The sequence below is a fragment of the Gymnodraco acuticeps genome, unplaced genomic scaffold (assembly GCF_902827175.1).
Source record: "Gymnodraco acuticeps unplaced genomic scaffold, fGymAcu1.1, whole genome shotgun sequence".
NCBI lineage: Eukaryota > Metazoa > Chordata > Actinopteri > Perciformes > Bathydraconidae > Gymnodraco > Gymnodraco acuticeps.
The window spans coordinates 390,086-416,014 of NW_022992186.1; the positions used below are offsets into that span (position 1 = coordinate 390,086).

The window sequence follows — 25,929 nt, forward strand, 5'->3', positions numbered from 1 at the left end:
TAAAATATCTGTAAATGTGCATAATTATTTACTAATGCCAAATAAAATGTGACAAAGACAACTATATTACTCATGAAATATTTATTAACGAAATATTTCAGAAATTAATTTGAAACTTTACCAAATTAGGCTTCATCAAAGCAACAACACACTCATTTAAACCAGACAGGTCACACAATTAAAAATGAGGCAAAGGAAACTCAGCAGAAATTCAGCACAGAGAACTGTCAATGCAAGGAAGCTGCATTGTCCATGGTCCTGAACTACAAATTATAAATGTAACATTTCAGCAATCAGCATTGAAACATGTGCTATTGTAAATATTTTTGACGACTTACAAATTAGTGAGATACATGTGCCTGTCGGGGCGCGCAGAATGTTTTAATCCTTGGTGGCACTGAGGAGAGGGCCACTCGCTTGTCCTGTTCAACAGAGAGCCGTGACCTCCTGTTGTTCTTCATGTAAACCAGAGTAGAGAACGCCAACTCCAGAGATGGGGTCGTTATATATTACATATTACTTTAAAAAAAAAAAGTAATATATTACACTACTTCGTTACTATCTACATAAAGTAACTCGTTACTTTACTCGCCGAGCACGTACGAACTGCGCATGCGTGAGTGGCAATAACTTTCCTTACCAGCAGGCGGCGTTAGTGTGTATTTGTCATTCAAAACATGCGCCAACCGGAAGACAGAGAAGAAGAACAGACTCCGTGATATAAACAAAAAAGCATGTGTTCTTTGCAGGTGTTTGACGTGGTGTTTCCAGCAGTGGATAACAGCTTCTGGCCTGGACACAGTTTGCACCTCACCGTCACATTCCTGTCTATTCTTCGGACGAACTCAAAATAATGGGCATACCTCCAATCCTCGAAAGTTATCGCTGATTTTGCACGTTGAGATGTGGACGCGCAAATCGCGCAGATAACGTACATATAAACCTACAAAGTACTGATATAGTACATTTTAAAATAATTATTTTGTTGTAGTTGTATATTGCAATAATAACGTATGGTTGTCACAAAATCCCACGGCACACCCGGACTTGCCTCACGGCACACCGTTTGGGAACCACTGCCGTAGAGGATGCTATTGCAGTAGTCGAGTCGTGATGTGATGAATCAGGGTTTCAGCAGCAGAGGAGGAGAGTGATGGGCGGAGACGGGCAATGTTTTACTTAACCATCATTAGTCATATGCTAATTGTCATGTTCATATGACACAGTGTTTCCCCTACCATTGTCTTGGAGGGGTGCTATATATTTTTTTATATATATATACAGTGGCGGTGCCAGAGTATTTTTGTTGGGTAATCCATGGTAGGGCTAACCCATACAAGTCAGTATTGCAATGTAATTACATACACGTTCCCCTTGACAGTGAAACGCCACGTGTGAGGGTTAGATTATTTCCCTGTCTCAATCCAAATGAAACTGTATGAAATAAAAAGGCACATTTGTCTTGTAGTAAATAAAAAGGGCGACCTGGAGCCAATCCTGCAATTTACCCACAAGTGAAAGAGTTGACATGCTGAAAACCCAACCCCTGCAGGGGGGTCTGGGGGGAATCTCCCATGTGTACATTAAATACACATTCTGGTACTTGTAGCAAGTGTATTAGCTGTAATTAAATGAGTGATATTCACTCATACTCTCTTGAGAAGAAAAATAAATACATCTATTACTACACGGCATATTTAAAAAAATGAATGCCATTTTAGTTTTTGGTTACTTTGTTCGGAAAGCTGAACCTGCTGCTCCTCACAGAGAGAAGAGGGAAGAGGCTGTGTGAATTACTTTACATTTTTCATGGTGGGGCTAAGCCATTTCTTGGTATGGCTGTAGCCTACCCCAGCCATACCCTGGCGCCGCCACTGTATATCCAACATTGAATGTTGGATTTCATTTACCGATCCTGCAGACACCCGCTACACGGGGAGGGCCAGCTCACAGAGGAGAGGAGACACAATATAATGCTATGTATTGAGTGCATTGAGCTTTTTTAAAAAACATTTACAAATGGTTTATCACAGTGGATATCAAAAGTATTCACGATACAAAAAGCTAATAAATTAGTACATCCCGCAGCGGGGAACATTTACAGCATTTCAAAATGTAAAATAATAAAAAGTACATTTTGATTAAAGAGGCCAGCATTACATTAATAGATGGGAAACATAAATTGCAGTGGTATTGCGAGAAGAGTGAAGAAAGGATATGGGTGGTAATTTATCATTTACAATGGTTCTATGGTGTGAGACAGATGCTCATTGTCCTCCTGCTGCAGGTTTCTTCTCCAAGCCGTCTCTGAAGAGCAGGAACACCATCTTCACTGTGGGCCAGCGGGGGGCCATCCTGAGTCCTGTCGAGCTGGAGGGGCCCATCCTGGTTCCACACACAGCTCAGAGAGGAGACAGCAGGGTGAGACGTCACTAACACTCCTAAACATCTTTACATTTCCTGCTTGGTGCAAGTTTTTAGTCTTTTCAATTGATGGATAAGGTCTAAGTCCTTAGAAGGTATATACATTTCGCAGGGATATATAGAAACAGTGTTAATTTTGGCAGATTTTTTTTAGTAGTGTTTGTCATTAGATGACATCTCCTAGATATGTATTTGTAGGTACATTTTTTGTAATTATTAGTAAAAAGAATCTCCTAAATTTGAACTTTTTTCAGTGCTAGTCTAATGCTGCGTTCACACCGGACGCGATGCGATGTTTGGGGGTGGTGCGATTACATGTAAAGTCAATGAAGAGATGCGGACAGTGGCGAAATTGCTCTGACGGCGAGCATGAAGCGGTTGATTCAAATTTCGCGGCGCGATTGAGGCGATGGGAGGGGGCATCGATACCCGCTAGAGTTACGGCCCGTCCACACACAGGCATGAAAAAAATCTTGATGCTGGGCGTGTCTGAAGCTTGCCGATTTTTTGCGAGCAATGCGACCAACAACCAATCACCTGAATCTCCCGCCCCCGACATACAAAGCAATAGCAATGTTAAAACGAAGTAAACTGGATATAAAATCCCCAAACAGGCGAAAACCTACCAGTTTCACCCACTGTCTCTGCCACCTCCCTCCATGCCTGGTTCCTCCGGTTTGTATCCCGGTAGATAGTTCTGGTCGTAAAGAACCGGGTGATTTGCTACCGTCATTTCTCGTTTGGAATATGAGGAAATGAACTGCGGTCTGGCTCTCCCAGCTTGCACGCGGTTTGATTGGCTAGCGCTTGTACTGGCGGGATTTGCATAAACGGGATTTGATTGGCTGATGCCAGCTGCGAAAGCATCGGGAGCATCAAAAGTTGAACATTGCTCAACTTTTGATGCTCACGATGCTTGCAAAGCCATGCTCCGCTCCCCATAATGCAGTTCGGCGAAGATTCAAAATCTTCTACGTCACCCCATTTAAGTGAATGGGCGAAGCTTTGAAAGATTTTTTTCATGCCTGTGTGTGGACGGGCCGTTAACTCCAGCGTCAAATTCCCGTGACACGATCTCGTGGTAGCCAATCAGCGGTGAAGATCTCAGCCTGCCTTCACTGACGTTGAACCACAAAACCAAAACATCAGCCGTTAGCTCTTAGCACTCAGAGCTCACAGCTCCTCATATCTGTTCAGAAACTAGACAAAAGTTAAACAAGTACAAACCACAGACTGCCTGTGTCATGGCGAATACAGTCGCTGGTTTATTTATGTCTGTATAGGCCGTTGTTGTGAGTGTGGACGGTCGGAGCATATAACGTTAGCTTAGCCAAGCTCCATTTAGAAAACACGCATTTTAAAAGGGTTTTCCGCCTGCCGTCTGTCTGCAGACTTTTCAAAGCATTAATTCATGGTTTTTACTAACCGGTATCAGTATGTTGTTACTTCGGCATCACTTTGAAACGTGTATTACAATTAAATCACGGTCAAATATGTTCATTTTTGTTGTAGTTGTAGCCCCCTTGCCAGCGCGTCTTGTTTGAATGATGCGAATAAACACAGCTGACAATCGCGGTGAAACTCGAGCGATTAGAGCGAAGCGAATATTCGCATTGCGTCCGGTGTGAACGCAGCAAAACATGTGCCAAATGGACGGTGGCTGACAGGTGCAAACACGCTAAAACTTTCAAAAACATTTAAATTAGGAGAAACACGCTTACTAAAAGCGCTGAATAAACAAAGAGCTGCAAGAAGCTAAAAACATTTAGCAGCATGTTAGCAAGGCATTGCCAGAAGCCATTCATAAAATAAGCATTGATGGATGACACAACATGCGATAAACAGAATAAGTTAGCATACAGTGTAGTAGACGAACATCTTACACAAATATAATATATACAGAAATAGAATTCTATAAACATACATTATACATTTTGCAGCTTTTTTTATAAATGTAAATGCATGAGGTAGAGTTTGAGAACAAAATGCACAAATTATTATGAGTTATTGAAAGAAAAAAAAGGGAAATCTGTTTTTAAAAAACAAACATACAGCAGGGAGAATATATTGAACATTTCAGTCCATCTCGCCTAGTACGCCAAGTTGTAGAAGAACATGTATTCCAGAAACGCTGATGTGAAGCTTCACTTATTGTGAAGGTAAACTTCTGTTGTTGCAATGTTGAGGTAGAATGAAGGAGTCTGGAACCGTTGTTAGCCAAAAGCACTGAAGAGTTTATTGATCACAGTACATTAATTACATACGGCCGGGGAGATCATCTAAGTTTCACACATGCCCAGTGCTCCACCAGCGATCTCTGAACCAAAAGACACAAAACATCTAACCAACACGAGGAGAGGCGGGCTTCCAGAAAGCCCGCGTATAATCAATAGCCGATGCAAGACAATGATCTGCTTGTCTCAAAGAGATGCTGCCAGGTCAACCCTCGGACATAGGAGACGCGTTTGACCTGTGACCTCAACCCACAGAGAAGTCTCTGACTGACTACAAGCAGATGTTTGCAGTATCACAGACTCTAAGGAACCATAAAAGACTCTATAAACAGATCAGATGAAAATATTCTCTTACACTTATCACCATGTACTGAGGTGGAGGTCAACACTGACATCTTGTGACAGATATTTGTTTTGGTATTTAAAATAATATTTATTAAAAACAATGTTCTGCCAACAAACCTTTTACAGCTACTGATTGACAGTAATCATACAACAAGTCAAAGTTGTTTCAAGCAATAATCAGTTATATGTTGATACATCCCACAGAAATGCCAGTTTTATATATTATTGTATGTAGAATAAAATGTTAACAGGGTAAGAAAGTAAAAACTAGTGGTAAATGTACCATTGCAATTTATATAACGGGCTGTATTTTTATTTGTATGCAACGTGAACTTTGTATTGTTTTTTGTGCAAGTTAGGAATACATAAATATTACGATGTGTCCTAGGTTTACCTTTGTATGTGATTGTCATAAATTGAAATGGGTGTTTAAAATATAAATATTCCATAATCTTTCACACACTTGACTTTGCTTTCATGCCATCATTGCCTTTGTAAGCTCAGAATATTTAAGTATATCTTTAGTACTATGTACTAAATGTAATTCATTTTAAACTGAGTCATGGCGACAAGAATCCAAATCAAATTGTGCAATAGATTTTGTGTATGATGTAAACACATATGTTCCTCCCGCAGTATCCCTATGAGACGCTGTTCCGCAGCCAGCACTACGCTCTGCTGGACAACGGCTGCAGGGAGTTCCTCTTCCTCTCCGACTTCTTCATGGTGACAGGAAACTCTGCCCTCGACCTCTTCAACAGCATCATGGGAAAAACTCTCAGCATGTTCCTGGTACGACCAAGAAACCTTCTCTGTTGTGCTCAAACCTTCAGCTCCTCTTATCTCTACATTAGAGACAACATGGTGGCATATTGTGATATTCAGTGTATTGTGTGTGTGCTCCCTCCCTGCAGAAGAGCATGTCCACTTATGTGTCCGACTGCTACGACAGCATCGCTGTCTTCCTCTGCATCCACATCATCCTCCGCTTCAGAGCCATCACCGTCAAGAGGACCATCCCCGCTCTCGACAAGTCAGTGTCATCAGTTAGTCATTTCAAAAGCAAACTATGCCTGAGAAGCATTTCCACCCAGCAGGGGGAAGACACAGCTTGGTTGTGTCTGCAGACATTATCCTACCGGTGCAGTGATGACATATCTTTGTAGGATAACCTGAAAGTTAGCATCATAAGGGCTTCCTCATCAAAAAACTTGATTTGGAGAAAATAAGATCCGTGACAAACACACGTTTTGTTCAGCAAAATAATCTCCACATATTAACACTGCTGTTAACATTGGGCTATAAACAAACCACATCACAGTCGCTTGACTTCACGTCACCACCGCTAAGCTAAAGCTAAAGTTCTGCACGATGACGTTTAGTAGTCTCATTTAGACTTTTGTAGCAACCGCCATTTTGATGAGCTTCAGACATTCACCAGTGCGGTATTTACTGACATATTTTAGTTGTAGAACAAAACGTAAACATATCTAAAGCTCGTGTTAACCTCAGGCCTTATTTCTGGCTTCTAACAAAAACGTCAAAAAAACGTTGACATCCAGATGAGGGAGACATAAGTGGTGAAATCTTAACTACTGTCTGGGACTCATTCCTGCACCACTCAGTTGAGCTCTAGTTTCCTCCACCATCTGCTCTCTGCATTATATCCTAGATTAGTGTGTGTGTGTGTGTGTGTGTGTCAGGTACTGGGAGGCGGTGTTGGAGCTGCTGTGGCCGAGGTTTGAACTGATCCTGGAGATGAACATCCACAGCATCAGAAACACAGACCCTCAGAAACTGGGAGTACTGGATACCAGACCGCACTATGTAGGTCTACACACACACACACACCCACACCCACCCTGCATATCACCGCTTTCAACAGTGTGTGTGTTTGTTGGTTTCAGATCACTCGTCGTTACGCAGAGTTCTCGTCGGCCATCGTCAGCATCAACCAGACGTTTACCAACGAGAAAACACACACTCTGCTCGGACAGCTGCAGGTACACACACACACACACACACACTCACACACACACACACACACACACACACACACACACACACACACACACACACACACGTTTATAGACAGTTTTGTCTGAAATTACAATGGGCTTCAATGGAGGAATGTTGAAAGTTTTTGTCACTTCATGCCCTCAAGAGGCATTTTGTTGAATTATTTTTTGCTTAATTATTTGTCATTTTTCAAGCTATGAGATGTTTTCCTACGTTTGTCATGAAAAATTATGTCTCAAGAATGTAGGGTTTGGGAATTATGGCAGTTTAAAAAAAACATTTCAAGATTTCTCACCCTCTAGCTGTGACATCATGCACTCTAGTTAATGTTAAAATCTGAAGAAAACCTCTAAAACAAGGTCTGAACAAATGTTAATATCTCTAAAAGTAAGAATCAGATTTAAAAGTTGTATTACACAAATAATGTCAGAAAGATTTGTAACATTTTAAAGTTGGAATGAGGTTTCTGAGTGAAAGTATGAATGAACAGTTTGCAGTTGAAGTCGCATGAAGATTTGTTGAAGTCTGAAGATTTCCTCCATTGACTTCAATGTTAAAAATGTGATGTATTATGGGATGTATCTCTGGAATTATGAAAGTTATGAATGAGAAAAGTAATAGCCATCGATTCCCGACCGAGCTGAACGTTTTGATGTTTGAACGGAGTTTCTGCGATGTTCAATGCGGGAGGAGAAGAGGGCCAAAATACCGGCGGAATAATAATAATACACTTTTATTAACAGCATTCCCACTAACTGACTTTGATAACAAATGAAGTTACTAGGGCAGAAAATATATGCAAAAAATAACCAATTACGTACTTAAAGGGAAAATTGAAGAAACAATCTGAAATGCATATCTTTCCTCTCACCCTTAGTGCTATGTAACAATCTAGATTTGTGTAAGAGCTGCTGAGTCTCTGGTTTCTCCTTTAGAAGAGATACTGTATTCGCTGCAGGGATGTCTGGCTCTTCTTAAAGGAAATCAGTCGTACAAAATGAAACCTGAGTGTTTGTTTTCCAGGTGGAGGTGGAAAACTTTGTTCTGAAGATGGCGGCAGAGTTTCCCTCCAGAAGAGACCAGCTCATCTTCCTCATCAACAACTACGACATGATGCTCAGCGTCCTCATGGTCAGCCTCACATGCTGCTCCATCTCCTGTTTTCATTCTGATCTACTCTGATTTCCTGTTGTCATGTGAAAACGTTTATCAAAGGTGTCCTCATTCCTGCTCCGTGTCCTCATTCCTGCTCCGTGTCCTCATTCCTGCTCCGTGTCTTCATTCCTGCTCCGTGTCCTCATTCCTGCTCCGTGTCCTCATTCCTGCTCCGTGTCCTCATTCCTGCTCCGTGTCTTCATTCCTGCTCCGTGTCCTCATTCCTGCTCCGTGTCCTCATTCCTGCTCCGTGTCTTCATTCCTGCTCCGTGTCCTCATTCCTGCTCCGTGTCCTCATTCCTGCTCCGTGTCCTCATTCCTGCTCCGTGTCCTCATTCCTGCTCCGTGTCCTCATTCCTGTCCTCATTCCTGCTCCGTGTCTTCATTCCTGCTCCGTGTCTTCATTCCTGCTCCGTGTCCTCATTCCTGCTCCGTGTCCTCATTCCTGCTCCGTGTCTTCATTCCTGCTCCGTGTCTTCATTCCTGCTCCGTGTCTTCATTCCTGCTCCGTGTCTTCATTCCTGCTCCGTGTCTTCATTCCTGCTCCGTGTCTTCATTCCTGCTCCGTGTCCTCATTCCTGCTCCGTGTCCTCATTCCTGCTCCGTGTCCTCATTCCTGCTCCGTGTCCTCATTCCTGCTCCGTGTCCTCATTCCTGCTCCGTGTCTTCATTCCTGCTCCGTGTCCTCATTCCTGCTCCGTGTCCTCATTCCTGCTCCGTGTCATCATTCCTGCTCCGTGTCCTCATTCCTGCTCCGTGTCCTCATTCCTGCTCCGTGTCATCATTCCTGCTCCGTGTCCTCATTCCTGCTCCGTGTCCTCATTCCTGCTCCGTGTCATCATTCCTGCTCCGTGTCATCATTCCTGCTCCGTGTCTTCATTCCTGCTCCGTGTCTTCATTCCTGCTCCGTGTCATCATTCCTGCTCCGTGTCTTCATTCCTGCTCCGTGTCTTCATTCCTGCTCCGTGTCATCATTCCTGCTCCGTGTCATCATTCCTGCTCCGTGTCCTCTTAGATGATGGAAATTCAAATCTTTGTTTTTCTGTGTCCAGGAGAGGGCAGCAGACGACAGTAAGGAGGTGGAAGGTTTCCAGCAGCTGCTCCTGGCCAGGACCCAGGTAAATACCACAGAGGGTTGCTTTTATTCTCTATCAGTCCCATTCAGATGAAATATCTCTTGTACAATGAGACATCTGAAACTACGTTACCCTTCCTCCTTTCTCTGTCCTCTTTGTGCTCAGGGCTACAAGTGTGACTACAACCGGTTTTTAAAATAAGGTGTTAACTATGTTAAGCTATATACCCAAGGCACATATGGAAATGAAATAAATGAAAACATGTTACCAGGGATCCTTATGAATTACAAGAAAATACCACTTAATTGGGAGGGAAATGTATTCATTTGTTATTATTATTATTACTACCCTTTTTTATGAAAACTGTTTTAATGAATGATTCCTGCATTTGTAATTTTAATCTCAGAGGATCTTCTTTCCAAGGTTCTTTTTCTTTCTTTCTTTTTTTACCCACAATGACTTATTACGCCATTATATATATTTCCTTTTATTTAACTTCAGGAATAAATACATAATACATGTATATAAATTAAAACTTTCAAAGTATGAATTCTTAACGTTTAAAAAGCTGTGAAATAAAGCAGATTAACTGTCAAATCTTTCCAAATGTTCACATTTACTAAAACTGTGGGACCCTGACTTCCTCCAGGAGTTTATCGAGGAGATTCTGTCCCCCCCCTTCGGAGGGATGATCGCCTTTGTGAAGGAGGCCGAGGCTCTGATGGAGAAAGGGCAGCTGGACCGACTGAAGAACGATGAAGGTGAGAAGAGTCCATTTGATTCAGCTTGATCCCTCTCCTCCAGTGTGTTCCAGAGCTTTGTGTGCATGTCAATGCTCTGCAAAGGCTGCAACCCCTGTGTTCCCTCCAGAGGCTAGTGGGGCCCTTTGAAAACATTTTTTTTTAAAACGCGTAATTGAAAACTATATTAAGTATGTTTTAAAGAAATAAGGAATACAAATATATCTGGAATAAGCCAAAGCTCAGAAATAATATATATATATAACCTCATTAAAGCTGAACAGAGCTGCCACTTCAACTCAGACGCGCCAGCGTGAGCCGGATTCTTTCACTTCCCGCTTCAGTTTCTTTTTACTGATGTATTCATCAGTTTTGTTTCCTCTCTTTCTGGCTCAAAGATTCAGCTGCCCACATCCTATTTTTCAGATAGCACACTTCTCGCTGTTTCCTCTCTCACTCACCATATTATGCCTGTGTCACATAAGTCATATATGTGTGTGTGTGTGTGTCTTTGTGTGCAGCTCGTATCACTCAGCTGATTCGGGGCTTTTCCAGCTCGTGGAAACAGTCTGTGGAGGCGATGAGTCAGGATGTGATGAGGTCCTTCACCAACTTCAAGAATGGAACCAGCATCATACAGGTGAGACCCCCCCACCCCCCAGAAATGACATTACAACATCCAATACGAAAGTGCATCTGAAACAAGCTCTAATAACATAATGAGAAATCTATGAATCCACTGATTATTATTATCATTATCATTATTATTATTATTTAAAAAATTAGATTTGAGTCCTGCAAACACAGGACCCAAAACCATGAATAAAAAGAGATGGACAAATGAATTACAATAAATATGTCAAAACTAAATTACACAGGTTTGAAGGGATTGATTTATTTCATTTTTCATTGAATCGTTTATTTAGCAGGGAAAACGCACATTAATGAACACTTAAAACCAAAAAATGCAAATAGTGTAAATATGCCGGATTTTAGCTTGAACAAAGAACATGACAATTATAAACATAGCAAAAACAAAATACATGATATGCAAAAAGTGCAAAAGAGCAAGAGCAGCACACAAGTATTTACAACATGGAGGTACAATATAGCAGCTACAACATATAAAGTGCAAGAGAAGACAAAAGAGCTACCTAAAGTGCAGGAGGAGATACCCCTGTGTTAAAGTGCATTTAGCGGTGATTGCACGTCTGTTTGTTTCTCATCTATTCTTTGAGTTGACCTTTAAAGCTATTGAGAGTGGGACAATCCCGTATCTCAGTTGGGAGGCTGTTCCACAAAGAGCTGCCTTTAATTAGAGGACATGGCGTCCAAAAGTGGTCCGTCTGCGGTGGACTTCAGTCTCCTCTGGTTTATGACCTAGTGCAGCGTCCAGTGTGTTTTCTGTGGATGAATTCCCCTAAGGGGGGGGGGGGGGGGGGGGCTGTCCATGTAAACATTTATAAAAAAGCACATAGGCCTATGGTCAAAACTCAAGACATTGCGTTTATCAAGGATGGTACAGTGGTGGTATGAATGTGGCTGTCTGTCAAACACCTGGATAGCTCTCTCGTACAGCTGTTCTATGGGTGTCAGGGTTGTGGCATTTATAAAAGCTAAGACTATTGCAACAAAAACAAAAGAAAGACAATATTACACACATATATACACATCATATAGTTATGTAGGAAACTGAGTGCAGTCGGCCAGCAGAAATGGGTTGTTTAAAAGTGATGATGGGGTGAACGAGGACATCCCAACTCATACCGGAGGACTCCTCTGTCCTCGCGTCTTATGGGGGCGGAGCTAAGACGTGAGGAAGAGACGCTCGTGAAGGAAATGAGGAGGCCAGATAGGCAATTGGGATGAACCTGTAGTGTTCTTCTCTCCCCATGTTCCTCCTGCACAAAGCTCCTTTATCTAGATATGGAGTCCTTGTGATGGCTTCTCAAATGTTAGTCTAAACACTCACATACCGAAGAGCACTGTGAACTCTGATCAGCTATGAGCAGCTCATGGCATACACATATATATACATTTTAGGGTTTGAATTGATTTAAAAACAGGTAAGAAATAGCAAAAGAATGACTTAATAATATTATATAATATTCACAAAGACCTCTTGTCAATGTGAACGGGTCTCCGTGCTGAGTAGCAAGCCTCCTCAAAATAACACCCATCATTGAGTGTGTTATTTGTATATCCAATGCAGCCCCCTCCATAATACTCGTACGGGAAACATGCAGAGAACAAGCAAGGAGAATAAAGACATGAGTCCTGGGCTGTGGACTCCCACGAGGCGACATTCACCACATGACTGTTTTTAGAGGTTACATTTTTATCATTTTTACAATTCATGGACGAGGCTCATGGTCCTTTAAAACACTGAATAATCTCTCCTGAGGGAAACATGACAATTATTGTTTTGTTTTCACGTTGGCTCTGAGTAACATCTAGTCCTTCTGAGATCTGAAACTCATCAACACATTCTCCAGAAAAGGAAAGTATGATGTCTGACGTGCTGCTGTGTCCTCACTGAATCGTATCTCAGAGTAACTCATGTTTTCCTGAAGTATTGATGCTTTTGTTTGAATTCTGTAAGCTTTATTACCAGTAGATCTGTGTTCTGTCCAAGTGTAAATAAAGGTTCATTGATTGAAAGTGATGATAATAATCAGTAATGGTTAATGGAGCTGCATCCATTATTAGACTAATCATTTAGTCTATCAACAAAAACATTAAATTAGGTTTATAGCCCTTCAAATATGGAGATGTTTTGCTTTTCTTTGTTCTATATAAATCAATAATTTGGGTCTTGCACTGAGCAAACTTGATTATAGACATCTCATTGGACATTTATCTCTATTTTATGATATATTGTGAACAATTTAATCTGGCAGATAATTAGTTGCAGCCTTTCTCTGGAATCTATCAAAAGAATCTTTATTTTAATATTGCTACAACAAATCTAATTTCTCACCCATTAAGTCCAACCAACATGACCAAAAGTCATACCACAGGGAGAAGCGTACCCTGGGCCACTGAAATCTTATTTATAAATGTATTTTATTATTACAATTTATCAGATTATCAGATTACTGAAAAGTAAATATTTGGAAAAATATATTTTAGTTAGTTCAAAACTGTAAAGTGTCAGTTAGGTGTTTTTCTTTTGTTATGTTAAAAGCATGATTTTGTTTTCAGTCAAATGGCAAAACATGAAAATCTGTTTGACTAAATGTTTAACCTAGCATTCCCATAATGCAATGGTTTTATCCAACATGAATTCAATGGAATACATTTAGTTTTCATTCACAGCTAATAATTACATTAGTCAATGATCTTTTTTTGGGTTAGGGCTCACTTTCTGTGTTTTGAAATGATATATATTTTTGTCTGATCATTATCACAAAGGGAAGTAGGAAGAGGAAATAGACTAACCGAGAAGAGAGGAAGCGAGTGGTATTAAAGTCATGACTCTGTTGCAGGGCGCTCTGACCCAGCTGATCCAGTACTACCACGGCTTCCACAAGGTCCTGAACCAGCCCAGCTTCAGGAGCCTGGCCGTCCGCTCGGAGCTCATCAACCTGCACCACCTCATGGTGGAGGTGAAGAAGCACAAACCCAACTTCTAACAGGAAGCTGCGTCAGCGGGGACACACACCTGGAGTCTCCTCTAGTCTCCGCCTCTGACGTTTATTCTGTAAAGCATTAACAAAACACACTTTGCTGCATATTCCCTCCAGCTGCAGATCATATCAGTCGGTATCCATATGGACCAAGTTATTGAATGTTTCTATTTATTTCATCTCTTTAGAGATGTGGGGGATAATCGATTACCCTAATAATAACAATCAAGCTGTGCATTTAGACTTACGATGTATGCAAACAATATTACTTATGATAGATGAACATATGTTAACGTCCACTCAGTTCTGCTGCTTATAGTTTTCTGCTGAAATTCAAAACATGTTAAAATAAATGAAAGGAAATGCTCTTTTATTTAACAAATTAAACATTGATGTGAACACAAACGCACCGATGCAAAAAGGTATGACAGTTGCAGTTTTCTACTGGCGCTCTCTTTGAAATAATTCCGATCCCTGACAAGAGTCGCAGTATGGCGTTGCAGTTAAGTGACGTCTAGTGGGTACCTCTTTCTTAACAGTTGTATGGACGGTAATAGAGCTCTCAAAGAAAATACATGAATGGTCTGAGAGCGCAACATCAGTCACCACAAGCTTAGAGATGTTCAGACCCTTGGATACATGTAAGTCCAGAGTGTGCCCCTTATTGTGCGTCGGACCCTTCACATGCTGAGTCAGTCCATAATTATCGATAACAAAAAACAGTTCTTTAGCCCCTCTGTCCTGGGGGTTGTCAACATGGATATTAAAATCGCCAACAATGATTAAATGGTCAAAGTCAATACAAACTATAGACAGCAACTCGGTAAAATCATCAAAAAAGCTTGCACAGTATTTAGGTGGTCTGTAGATGTTTAGGAAAAGAGCTCGAGAGGAGAATTTCAACAGAAGGGCAACATATTCAAAAGAAGCAAAGTTTCCAAACATAGTCTGCTTGCATTGAAATAAGTCATTAAACAAAATAGCTACTCCACCCCCTTTCTTATGTAGTCTTGCCTGACTCATAAAACTAAAGTTGGAAGGAGTTGATTCTATAAGAACAGCTGTGCTGTTGTTTTGGTCTAACCAAGTTTCAGTTAAAAACATAAAATCCAGGTTGTGCTTGGTGATAAAATCATTGATTAAAAATGATTTACCTGCTAAAGACCTGACATTTAATAGAGCCAGTTTAAGTGTGTTCGATATACTATCACTCTGATTGCTTGTGATAGACCGTGGAGTGCATGGAATCACTGTTAAATTCCATACATTTAAACAGATGCTTTTGGATTTTCTGTTTTTAACCTGAGTCACCAACCTTCTGTGTATGTTGGTTATAACAGAAATGGGTCGCTGCACTGGCATAGAAGCATCTGGTCGTTGGGTGGCGCCAGAGAACAGAAGGAAATAATGGCTGGCCTGGGGACTATTTTCAGCGGTGGATTAATCCACACAAAGCGTTTCAAAGACAAAACAATATCAGAATTGGATTCAGAATATCTTAGAAACAATAAACAGAAGAAAGCATGAAAGCAGCAGAGAGAAGAATACAAAATAGAAGGGACTAAATTATTAATGTAATTAATCATACAGAACACCACCACACTGACCCCTTTACAGACTCATTCCCTCACTTAATTGGAGTGAGTATGGAAGATCTGGTGTGCCTTTTCTTATTTATTTAGCTGTGCAAAATTAATATTTTTGCACTTATTTGCGTAAAAAGTCATTCCAGTGGAAACAAATGTAGGCTATGTGGCGTTTAACAATAAATAATGGAAATATGACATGGTTGTGTTAGATGGCTTTATTTTTATTTATTCATGAACTCAATGAATTTCAACACTGGGGGCTAAATACAAATATCCCACAAACAGGTGACTCAATCTTTATAGAAATTAATCAGTAGTATTTACAACAACAAAAAGTTCTTATTAAATACATACACACACACACACACACACACACACAAACATACATCCCATATACATGCATAAACAGTCTTGTGTTGTATTATTCGCCAAACATTTTCACAGTTTTTCCACTCTCTGATTTGAGAAATTGTTGTACTTCGTATTTTTTTTTCTTTACTCCTGAAATATTTTTGGCACTATATTTTTCCCAGTCATGAAACAATCCTACATCTCTCTCCAAAACACTTCCATTAGGAGAAAGGCGCTGCACTTTCAAAAACGATGCAAATAGAAAACCACAGGTGTTCCAAAACACATGGAGAAACATCTTCACAAACTTGACAACACATGCGCAGCGTTTAGGAAACATTCACCAACCTGACTAAACGTGTGCAGCATTTACCGTAAGCGCTGCGTAAAAGAAACGCAAGAAGCTCAAAACACAACGGAAACCAGGGGACACTAAAAGGTGACGCACACAGGTGGGACTGGAGCGCTTGGTGACTGACGTTCAGAATTATAAAGTTGGACAACTGTCTCTGTTTGCAGAGTTAGTCTGTTTCATAACTAAGTGTTCTTTTCAGTATATTTGAAATGACTAAGCTAGCTAGCTACCATAGCTAGCTAGCTCACAGCAGATCTGCAATAATATCAGCAGGATCATGATATCACATTTGATCAAATAAGCCGATAAAACATTTTAGGACATGTGGCCAATTTACAAACCACGAAGGTCACCAAGCGCTCCGGTCCCAGCTGTGTGCGTCACTTTTGAGTGTCCCCTGGTTTCCGTTGTGTTGCAGCGGTTCCTTTATGCAGCACATTTAGTAAACCCTGCACATGTTTCCTCAAGTTGGTGAATATTTTCTCAATGCTGCACATCTGCTGTCAAGTTGGTGAAGATATATTTATTCATTTACATGTGTTTCGGCACATTTGTAATTTTTTGCATAATTTTTTTTAATTGCAAGGCGTTTGTCCTAACACAAGTGTTTAAGGCTGTTGTAGCACGTGTGCCTGTGTCGGCCACCGTAGGTTTGGATTGTTGTTAACATAGAGCATGACTCCAAATTATTGTAAAACATGTTTTGTTCCAACATTTGATACCATATTGGTTTTAGTGGTCAGCCTGTTGAAGACAAATGCAAACTTAACTTAAATTCACTGCAATCCAACAAAGGTCCGATCTAACTCATTAGCTTGTAGGTTAAAGTTCAGAAACACTACGATAATATCTAGGAAAAACAGAACTTACATTGTTTGCTGGCTATAGTGTATAGTCTTTTGAGATGAAGCATTTAGAAAACTGTGATAAGAACAGACAAGAGAAGAAGAGCCGAACAGCTGCCTCTGACAGCACCATCTGGAACACATCAGAGGGCGGAGATAGAGGTTATTTCAGATCACTTTTTATTGGAGTTACTTCAAGTGAATTGTCTTTTGGTCTGGTTCTTGTCCCAGAATATGCCAAAAGATGATTCCTCACCTGTTGGTACTTGATGTTCCATTGTCTGGGCGAGTTTGACAGCTTTGGAGCCTTCTGTCAAAACACATAACATTAAAATCAGTTTCATGTGATAGAGATGGAAATTCATCTAACATTTGTGTGAAAGAAACATTTGATGCAGAAAAAAGGGACAAGACAGAGGCGTGACAGTTTTGAAATGACAAGAGAATATTTAGAGACATCTTCTTGGATTTAGAGAAGCTGGAATGGACATTTTATCTGCAGAACAACATTGCAAAAACCCAATGGTGAAGTTAGGAACTTTTAGTCAAAAAGGGCTATCAGTTTGATATCTGAATGAAATAATGCAGGTGGGATAAAATGACTTTAAACATCTCAAGTCAAACAATATCTGCATTAACCCTCATGTGCCCACGCTTTATTCACCCATCACTGCAGCAGCACACACAGTCCGGGGTGTGGGGTATAATCATTTGTATCATTCTTTAAATAATTTGAACATTGTATTCCAATAAAAATCCTTTGGATTTGGGAGGAATAGTAATGGCATTTTGCCCAACTAGATGCTTCCATTAACATGACGGGTATACAATGTGGTTGCAGTGTCGAGTGATGCAGGTATGATGTACTTTTTAGGGCAACCCGTTAGTTAGCATAGCAAGGGCTCCCTCGACAATTAGCAAGGGGATTTACCGTTGGATTATTGTAGAAAATACGATCTGTGGCTAACAAACCTTCATGGTACTTATACATTTTGTTCAGCAAGATAATCTCCACATATTAACACCACTTTTAGAATAGTTGAAGCAATGCAATTTCCGGAAATGTAAAGCTAATGTTAGGCTATAAACCGTCTACATGAGCGTCAAATGACTTAATGACACCACCGCTAAACTAAAGGCGGCTAATCTTTAGCTAGTAGTAGTCTCCTTTAGCTACTTGTTAGCAACCACCATTTTTAAGACACATAGGAGCATCAAACATTCACCAGCGGGGTATTTACTGACATACAACATAAAATGAAAATCTCTATAGCTTGCGTTAACCACAGAGCTCATTTCGGGCATCGAACCAAAAACTAATTCATCGATGTATTGGTATTACAACTTTCAAGATACGGGTAATGTATTTTTCAAAAGGATACCCAGCCTACCAAATAAACGTATCCAGCTAGAAAGCAGGGGAGGAGTCAAAAAAGGAGAGCAGGGGTCCAAACATATGCATGGGAATACGTGGATATATACAAGGCTTAGGCAAGTAAGGACAAGTGAACAGGTGTGCAGCTGGGTGGGGGGGGGTTGAGGAGAACACAAGAGTTACTGGAGACCAGTAGAAGGGTCTGGATGAAAGTGAATGTATGGTAAAAGCAGACTAGCAAAGAGATCAGTGTGACATTTGTAGAAACATGGGATATGTTCTTGCTATATTTAAAGTTAATTAAGTAAAACCATGAAGAGAAGAGAAACTTTTTCAACAAAACATTTCTTGGTTCAGGACTGTGGTTTTAATCCTTATTCAGAGTGGATTGGAATTACCTGTGGACATTGTGAGATATTCAATCTGGATACCTGTGTTTCCAGAAGGAGAAGATCTTCACATTCCAGCCTGGTCTCCTAAAAATTACGTTCTTAAACAACCAAACTGCCTTCTCCATTAGGTTTCGAGGGGCCACAGATTGCTCTCCCTGATTAAAACTGTGTTCGTAATCCAGGAGAAAAAATCAGTTTCCCTCGAAACCGGCTGAGAATGGAGTTTAGTTGTATCAGAACTTAATTTATATGGTTGCGCATTTCAGAAGCTGGAATCAGAGAGCATTTTGCGTTTCTTTAAGCTTGATGAAAGACTCAAATAGTGAAATATAAGAAAAGTAGGAGAATGAGCCTCTCACCATTAACAGACAGCAGCACGGTGCTGACACCGAGGCCCTGCTCGTCCATAACTTTGTACATTCCTTCGTCCGAGCTCTTTAAGTTCTTTATTGTCAGCCGCTCATTTGCCACATCTTGCTCCATTCGTTCACTGTCTTCCTCCCCCCTCATCCACACAACCAACCACTCTGAGCTGTTCCTGTGGAGCACAGAGCACTTCTGTTAGAGGCAAAAATAATAAAACAATGATGAAAGGTTTGTATGCTACGCTAGAACAGTGATTATTTCATGATCCTATGCTGAAAATCTATTTGGACACTTTTCTTTGCACACTGCCATGTTGTACCATGAACACTTGCACAGTGAATGAATTTCGCCCATGTATCGTTGGCTTAATCAACATGGCTGTTTGCCCTCACAGGAAGTAACCTCTGTTAGCCAGCTAGCAATGTTATTGTTTGCCGTAGAAAATCATTACAGATCGCTAGATTAACCCAATAAAGTATTTGCATTGAGACTTAAAACCGAACATAATAAGAGTGGTGCCGTGACACGTCCTAAAACCCGGAAGTAAGCTGCGATCGGGTTCCCTCGACAAAAAAGCAATGGGATTTCTCCATAGGGTTTTGGAAAATAGCTGGAGATAAATGCACGTTTTGTTCAGCCGGATAATCTCCACATGTCTACCCTACTTTTATAATCATAAATCTATCGATTAGATTTATGATGTGCCGCTTACTTCCGGGTTTTAGGACGTGTCACTGCACCACTCTATTGAGACACAAAACTAGTTCTTATTTGATATTGTTCGTCGTTTATTTGGACGTTTTCAGTGGTATGTATGTTTTTTTGTTTTTGTTTCTTCTTCTTTTCTCGCCTGTTTTGATTGTCTGTCCTGGCCTTATTAGTTGTTGTTGTTCCCCATCAGCCCAGCAATCACCTGACCTCCTGTGCACATATCCCCTCTATAGTTCACATTATATTTCAGTTCTTCTTTTCCCTTTAGTCATTATCGGATTCCTGTAGGTTGTTTTACAGGAAGTTCTGTTCTCTTTGTCTTTCCTTTATTACACCTAAGAATGAAAGTATTTTCGGTTAAAAGATTCCATTCTCCTACATTTGAGTCCATACAACTCCACTTCCTGTGAAAGTCATTTTCTCAGAGGGCAAAAAGCCTTAAAGTTTACTCTGCATCAAACAGTCTGATGTGTAAATACTACCTGGCTCCTGTGTCTCCGTGGAGCTTAAACTAAACTAAAGTACAGCACATGTTCCAGCACCGCCTCATGACAAAACTCAATACTAAATATAATAGGGAGAAACCAATGAAACATTTTATTAAGAAATTAGATCTTCCTACTTTCGAAAGTTCTACGTCAAGTGTTTTTTCTAAAACCCACGATTCATTCTCTGTTGAGCTTTCATCCGGTGAATCATATTTTCACTTGCAGCCTGTAATCTGTGTTACTCTGACGCAAACAGCCATTTCGTAGGAGTGTGGGGAGTGGAAGCAGAGACCAAAGGAGCAAATAATAGATGAGAGAAATGTGAAATGAAAAGAGTACACGTGAAATGTAGGATGATGTGAAGGGGAGCAGCTTACCTGCCCTGGAACACTACCTTCACAGAGTGTTGGGTGTACAGATCCAGAACTAAATCCTCACCTGGACCTCGAGACAGAATGGATTTATAGTCTAAGAGGAAAAAGAAAACAATATTCAAAAGAGTAAAGACCTAAGCATCATTAAAGACTAAATAAATGCGATCACATAAGAATATATGAGAGAAGATATAAGACAAAAACTGGAAAAAACTGAAGTACAAAGCAGAATGAGAACAGTAAATGAAAAGAGTATTACGTTTGAGATTAGAATTGGGGCAGAAAGAAAAATTAGACGCGAAGAGAAAGCAGAAGATGAGAAAAAATTGAAATAGTGATGGAGAAAGAATAATATGAGAACATTAGGTAACATTGAATGATAGAATAGGAAAAGAGTTATTCGTTATTATTAAATCTACAGGCAAAGTAATAAGAGATAAAGATAAAATCCTGGAAGAAGACGATGTGAGATGCAGTGGTGGGCCGTCAGGGCCAGCAAGGCCTTCTCTGCTGGCTCAAACACTATCCATGACTAACCTTTTAATATCGTTTTTTCATTAACATGTATTACATTATTTCCAACAGTCTATTCTCTTCATGTCATAGCTTTTCTCTGTAGCGCTCGGTTGCGCTGCGTCCAGTAACAGTTATTAATGTTGGAGCTTTTATCCAATCATATTTCAGTCAGAATGTGTTGCTGGGTCAAATCAATCTGCCTGAGGCCTTCAGACTCAACAGTGCGGGCATTGCAGCTTAAAACGAATGGCAATGAAACTGTTGCATTGACCAATCAGATTTGGAGTTGTATAGGCTATAATGACTTATATTTAAATGTTTTTATATTTTCTTGTCATTTATTAAGTAAACATTGATGCTTCTCCTAGAGATGATGTATGTGGCGCAGCTGTGGCTGCAGTGAAAGGAGACTTGTTGAATTGTGTTATTTTGGTTTCTTGCTTTAGTAACGGCATTCATTCTCGCAACATTAGATACCTGTCTGTGATGCAACGCTCTGTTTATACTGCATTTCTGTATGATATTATGGTTTCTATAGGCGTGACGTCGTAATAATGGTATTAACAGGTGGATTTGTTCAGGTAGGAAACTACTGAAGTCCTAGGTGTGAAATTCACGGCCCAATACTGATGAGATGAAATAAAGAATAGAAAGATAAGCCCAACTCACCGGATACAGACAGCTTGACACTCTGAATGAAGACCTTGGTTTTGGCGGACCTCACTCATCCACCAGCATGAAGCTCTCGTATCTCCCCGTGTCTCCAATCTGCACGTCACTGATGACCAGAGAACAGTCCCCGGACTTCAGCTTCTCCCTCTGGAACCTCCATCCGGCCCTGAAACTCTTCCGCCTGCACTTCTTCTTCCCCCTGCATCTCAAATACGGTGTCGGCAGGGCTGGTCCACTGGATGTAGCAGGTGGAGGGCGCCCCCTCCCCCAGGCGCTGCTTCCAGCTGCAGGGAAGCACCGCCTGGTTTCCTACCTTGAAGGTGACGGACAGGGAGCTCGTGGCGGAGGACAGGGAAAAGGAGTCTGGAAGACATGGAGGAAAGTGTCCTCAACACGGGGTGGGAAGAAGTGAAGTACAAATACTTTGTTACTGTACTTAAGAAGATATTTCTGGTATCAATACCACTATTTCTTTTTATGACAACTTTTTACTTTTACTTCTTACATTTTCCAAACAGTGCTTGTTACCTTAGATTTAATCTGCATATGGTGGCGTGATCATTATTATTTAGAGTCATTGCGCGCCTATTTCAACCTAATGTCATACAGGAAACACATTTGGTGTATCCATCATTTCTTGGTGTTCTCTAAAGAAGAGGCACAATCGAGAACTCAGCTCAAGGCATTTCCCATAATCCCTGAAGCTGTGCAGACGGCCTCAGTCAGCAGGAAGCAATACATGGCGCCTTATCTCAAACCAGTAGCCTACGAAGCTATTTCAACGAAGCAAGGAAGAAGACAGCAAGAAAACTGGAGCGAATTATGTGTATACTTTTGCCATCTCTGTCAACATCATGGTGGTCCAAAGAGGATATGTTTTGAATGGTAAGGTGACCCTAGAAAGTGTGTCCCAGTCCTTACCAGAGTCATCCACAAACGTCTGCAGCATCTTCTCATGCTTCTGGTTTAATCTTTCAACCGCACCGTCGTAGGGCGTGGTCTTGCTCACTGAGGTGCCGCGTTTTGTCTATAGAAGAAGGGCTGGGGTGGTTGGAGTTTTTGTCTCTGTGTGCTGCACTGGTGGAGCATTTAATTTGTCCTCCTCTGCAAACCATAAGGGTGCTATTAGAGCCAGCTTGGCAGCGGCATGCCCCTCCGCTGGGATCATGCTCCCTTTCTCAAAGGCCCATTACCTTCCAAAGGGAGTATCTGCTACAAGTTGCTGGCCTCTCAAACCTCCTCCTTCGTATTCTTCTATGGCTGAATCCAGTGCTGTTGAGACCCTCAATGCGGTGGTATAGGTCTTGGAGGGCTTCTTGGCAGGTGGGTACGGTTTATGGAATTAGAACTGCTGTCCATACATCTCTGGGGACATGTCGAATTTGGTCAGCAATCTTGCAGGTCTGTGTAGCAGCGGACTCTCTCATTGTCCTTCGTGGTGTTGGTCTCCACTGCCCTCCATGACAGCAGCGGAATGACTCGACATGCCCACTCCACTCATTGTTCAATGTCCTTAACCCACTGATATTGTGGAATTTTGGCTATTTTAGTGCCTCCACTCCTGACTTGGCTGGTCAGGTCTTTGCTAAAGTCATAAAAACAGGACAGATGGTGCCTCTTATGGGGCATACTTGGGCATATGCAGGGTCGCTTGCTTTCTGGGACGATTTGCAGTCGCTGTGTTCTGAGATGCAGCAGCGACTGGTGGATCTGGGGCATGTCGTGTCTGGACCATATTTGGGTGTGACTGGATTGCAGGTTGAGGCAACTGATCAGGCAGTGTAAGAGAAGTCTTGAGGCCTCGGTGCTCTGCCAACAGGGCCTCTTGAAAAGTATCTCATCAAGGTGAGTCGTTTCCCCTTGGTTCAGGTGTCAGGGCTGATGCTGCTGGAGCTGCTGGGGGTTCCTGTCCTCCCCAACGCTGTCCTCTGATAACACTGCTGTCTCCCAAGCCAGCTCTAAGCAGGCGGTCGAAATCCCATCATGCTGTTGACGCTGCTGGGAACGCAGTCCTGATCCACAAGGCATTACGATAAAATGTGGTCAGTCCAATCTATATTTTAATTCAGACTTTCTTTTGTATATAACTGGTTATTTTCCGGACATATTAATCAATATTTGAATGCATCTCAGTGGATCTTGAGATCACCTGAGATGCAATGTTTGTTCAGAGAGTGCCCTGGGGTGTGCTTATGCCTCCGATGTATCCGACTCTCGGCTCTTGGTGCCACCCAGGTAAATACTTAGTGCCAAGTTGAACCTACATTGTGGGCTGAGAACCAGCACGGCTGCAGTGGAAACACGGAAATTGGGTTCTTAATCAGGCCGTGGTTGCCAACAGACCCAGTAAACGCTTCTTTGGAAAATAGTATTGTGTGGTTTAAGGGACAATACAAATATTTGCACAGTGGCCAATCCCAACTATGTCATGTGGCAGGTTGTGCATGTTCCTTGTCATATGTTAGATGTCGATCAGTCTTTAGCAGTTTCACGGTAGAGGCTTTGTCCATCTATACATGTCAGATGATTTCACTAAAATGTTTAAGTCCCAAAAGGTCCAATTATATTTCTGTCTTAATTCCTTCTCTGTGTGCAGGGGCTTGAACTAAAGTTCATCGACTGTAACACTGAGGAGAGAATTGAAATATGCCACCGGAAAAACTAACAGAGTGTGATTTGTCCTCCCGAGAATAAAAATAGCCTTGATCCGACGACATTTATGTGATTTCTGCAGAGAACAGCAACTGTTTTTTGTCTAAACAACTGGCTCTGTCTCTGCCCACACACTGGTAGCGCTTAAGAGTGTGTGCTATTCAATTCCGGACAGCACATGATAAGATTGCTTTTAATCCTTGAAACTAAGGTAGCAAGCAAACACTACACCTTTGAGGAGGAACTAACTGTGTTTGAGTTCAACCCAGGCTGATACTCACCAACTAAACTGCCAATCAGGAAACACTGTAGTTGTAGGAAAAACCTGAAAGAATCAAAGTTTTTATGAGAAACACATACTTTTTATTTTCATAATCTGTCACACCAACATAATAAAGATGACATAAGATTGTGTATTTGTGTTAGAAATCCACAACACAATACATATTTCACACTAAGTCAACACTGTAACCTCGTTACTTTCTGTTGGTTTATTTAATAAATGCTATACATTTAAATTCTGGAAAATCTTACAAACTATACCTTTAAAGTAAAAATATATGTAAAACTGAATCCTAATGATATAGACTGACTAACAGACATTATTGAAATATCCATCATTTATTCAAAGTGTGTTCAGAAGCTTTCCACTTACAGTAATGCAGGGTGGCACAGCTGATTACTGGCTAATTAGTTGGCTATTTTATACTGTATATAATTAAGTATATATAGATATTTTAACAGTTACAATTATTTTCAATATATGCTTTGGAAACAGAATACTTTAATATATTATTATAAATAACATCATGAGTCAGTAAGCAATACGAAATGGTATACTTGAGAATATTCTGTGTATTTAATGCTTAAGAACAGAAGTGTCTTCATCTGAGCTAGCAAACAGTATGATTAAGTATTTGTCATATTAAATTGTAAATCGAAACTCATTTGACAGCACTGTCCCCAGTGAGCATCATAGACTATAATCTAATTCAGTGGAATAGGTTTCGTTTAATCACTGGCTTGTTTAGTTTCTTCAGAAACGAAACAGCTGCCACCTGCAGGTCAGCAGCATGAAGCAGGTCACAGGGGGAAGGACACAATCATACTGAATATTGGTTTTATTCTGCAGATATATTCAATCCAGCAGCATTACACCTTATTAACTGACATATACAATTACATATGTGGGTTATCATTGTATGAACATATGACAAAATAATCGAACTAAATTAAACTGTTAACAATTAAATGTGCTGTAAATTAAGGTTTTAGTTTATAAATGAAGTAATGTTTCTTACCATTGTCTGAAGTATTTCATGATTTTCGCTGTTTGGAAACTTAGTTCACTCCTTCTCTCTCCTTCTGTGAAGCACGTTGTTAAATGTCTGTGTTTACACTCTGTGAGAGGACACTTTATCAGCTGAGCGCGTTACTTTTCGACTTCCGGTGGAGCCTTCAAAATAAAACCGATTTGACGGATGACAAGTGATAATGAAACACAAGTTAAAAATAAAGAGGTCCTTAGAGACTTTACATATTCCATGTTATTTAATCAAAGTGTCATTCTGGTATTGTAAATGTTTTAAAGTAAAAATAAATGTGTTAATATAATTCGTGT

General features: G+C 40.8%; 2 protein-coding genes across 3 annotated transcripts in view; one reads left to right on the forward strand and one right to left on the reverse strand.

Moving 5' to 3' along the window:
* Nucleotides 1-15,406, forward strand: part of vps52 (VPS52 subunit of GARP complex) — a 27,750-nt gene extending 12,344 nt beyond the window's left edge. For both annotated transcript variants that reach the window (XM_034205118.1, XM_034205119.1), the window contains exons 11-20: nucleotides 2,288-2,421; nucleotides 5,640-5,795; nucleotides 5,918-6,036; nucleotides 6,707-6,830; nucleotides 6,911-7,006; nucleotides 8,046-8,153; nucleotides 9,230-9,295; nucleotides 9,903-10,014; nucleotides 10,515-10,633; nucleotides 13,482-15,406. In XM_034205118.1, coding sequence (XP_034061009.1) covers nucleotides 2,288-2,421; nucleotides 5,640-5,795; nucleotides 5,918-6,036; nucleotides 6,707-6,830; nucleotides 6,911-7,006; nucleotides 8,046-8,153; nucleotides 9,230-9,295; nucleotides 9,903-10,014; nucleotides 10,515-10,633; nucleotides 13,482-13,628 — 1,181 coding nt within the window. In that variant the 3' untranslated portion in view covers nucleotides 13,629-15,406. The remainder of the gene's footprint in view (nucleotides 1-2,287; nucleotides 2,422-5,639; nucleotides 5,796-5,917; nucleotides 6,037-6,706; nucleotides 6,831-6,910; nucleotides 7,007-8,045; nucleotides 8,154-9,229; nucleotides 9,296-9,902; nucleotides 10,015-10,514; nucleotides 10,634-13,481) is intronic.
* Nucleotides 15,407-16,656: 1,250 nt separating this feature from the next.
* On the reverse strand, nucleotides 16,657-25,744 carry lgals17 (galectin 17). The gene is given in 10 exon segments (XM_034205109.1): nucleotides 16,657-16,661; nucleotides 16,788-16,895; nucleotides 17,019-17,072; nucleotides 18,889-19,067; nucleotides 20,472-20,562; nucleotides 21,654-21,710; nucleotides 21,713-21,800; nucleotides 21,802-22,019; nucleotides 24,590-24,633; nucleotides 25,610-25,744. Coding segments are annotated over 10 exon segments (864 nt in total). The 5' UTR covers nucleotides 25,630-25,744.
* Between the last annotated feature and the right edge of the window lie 185 nt (nucleotides 25,745-25,929).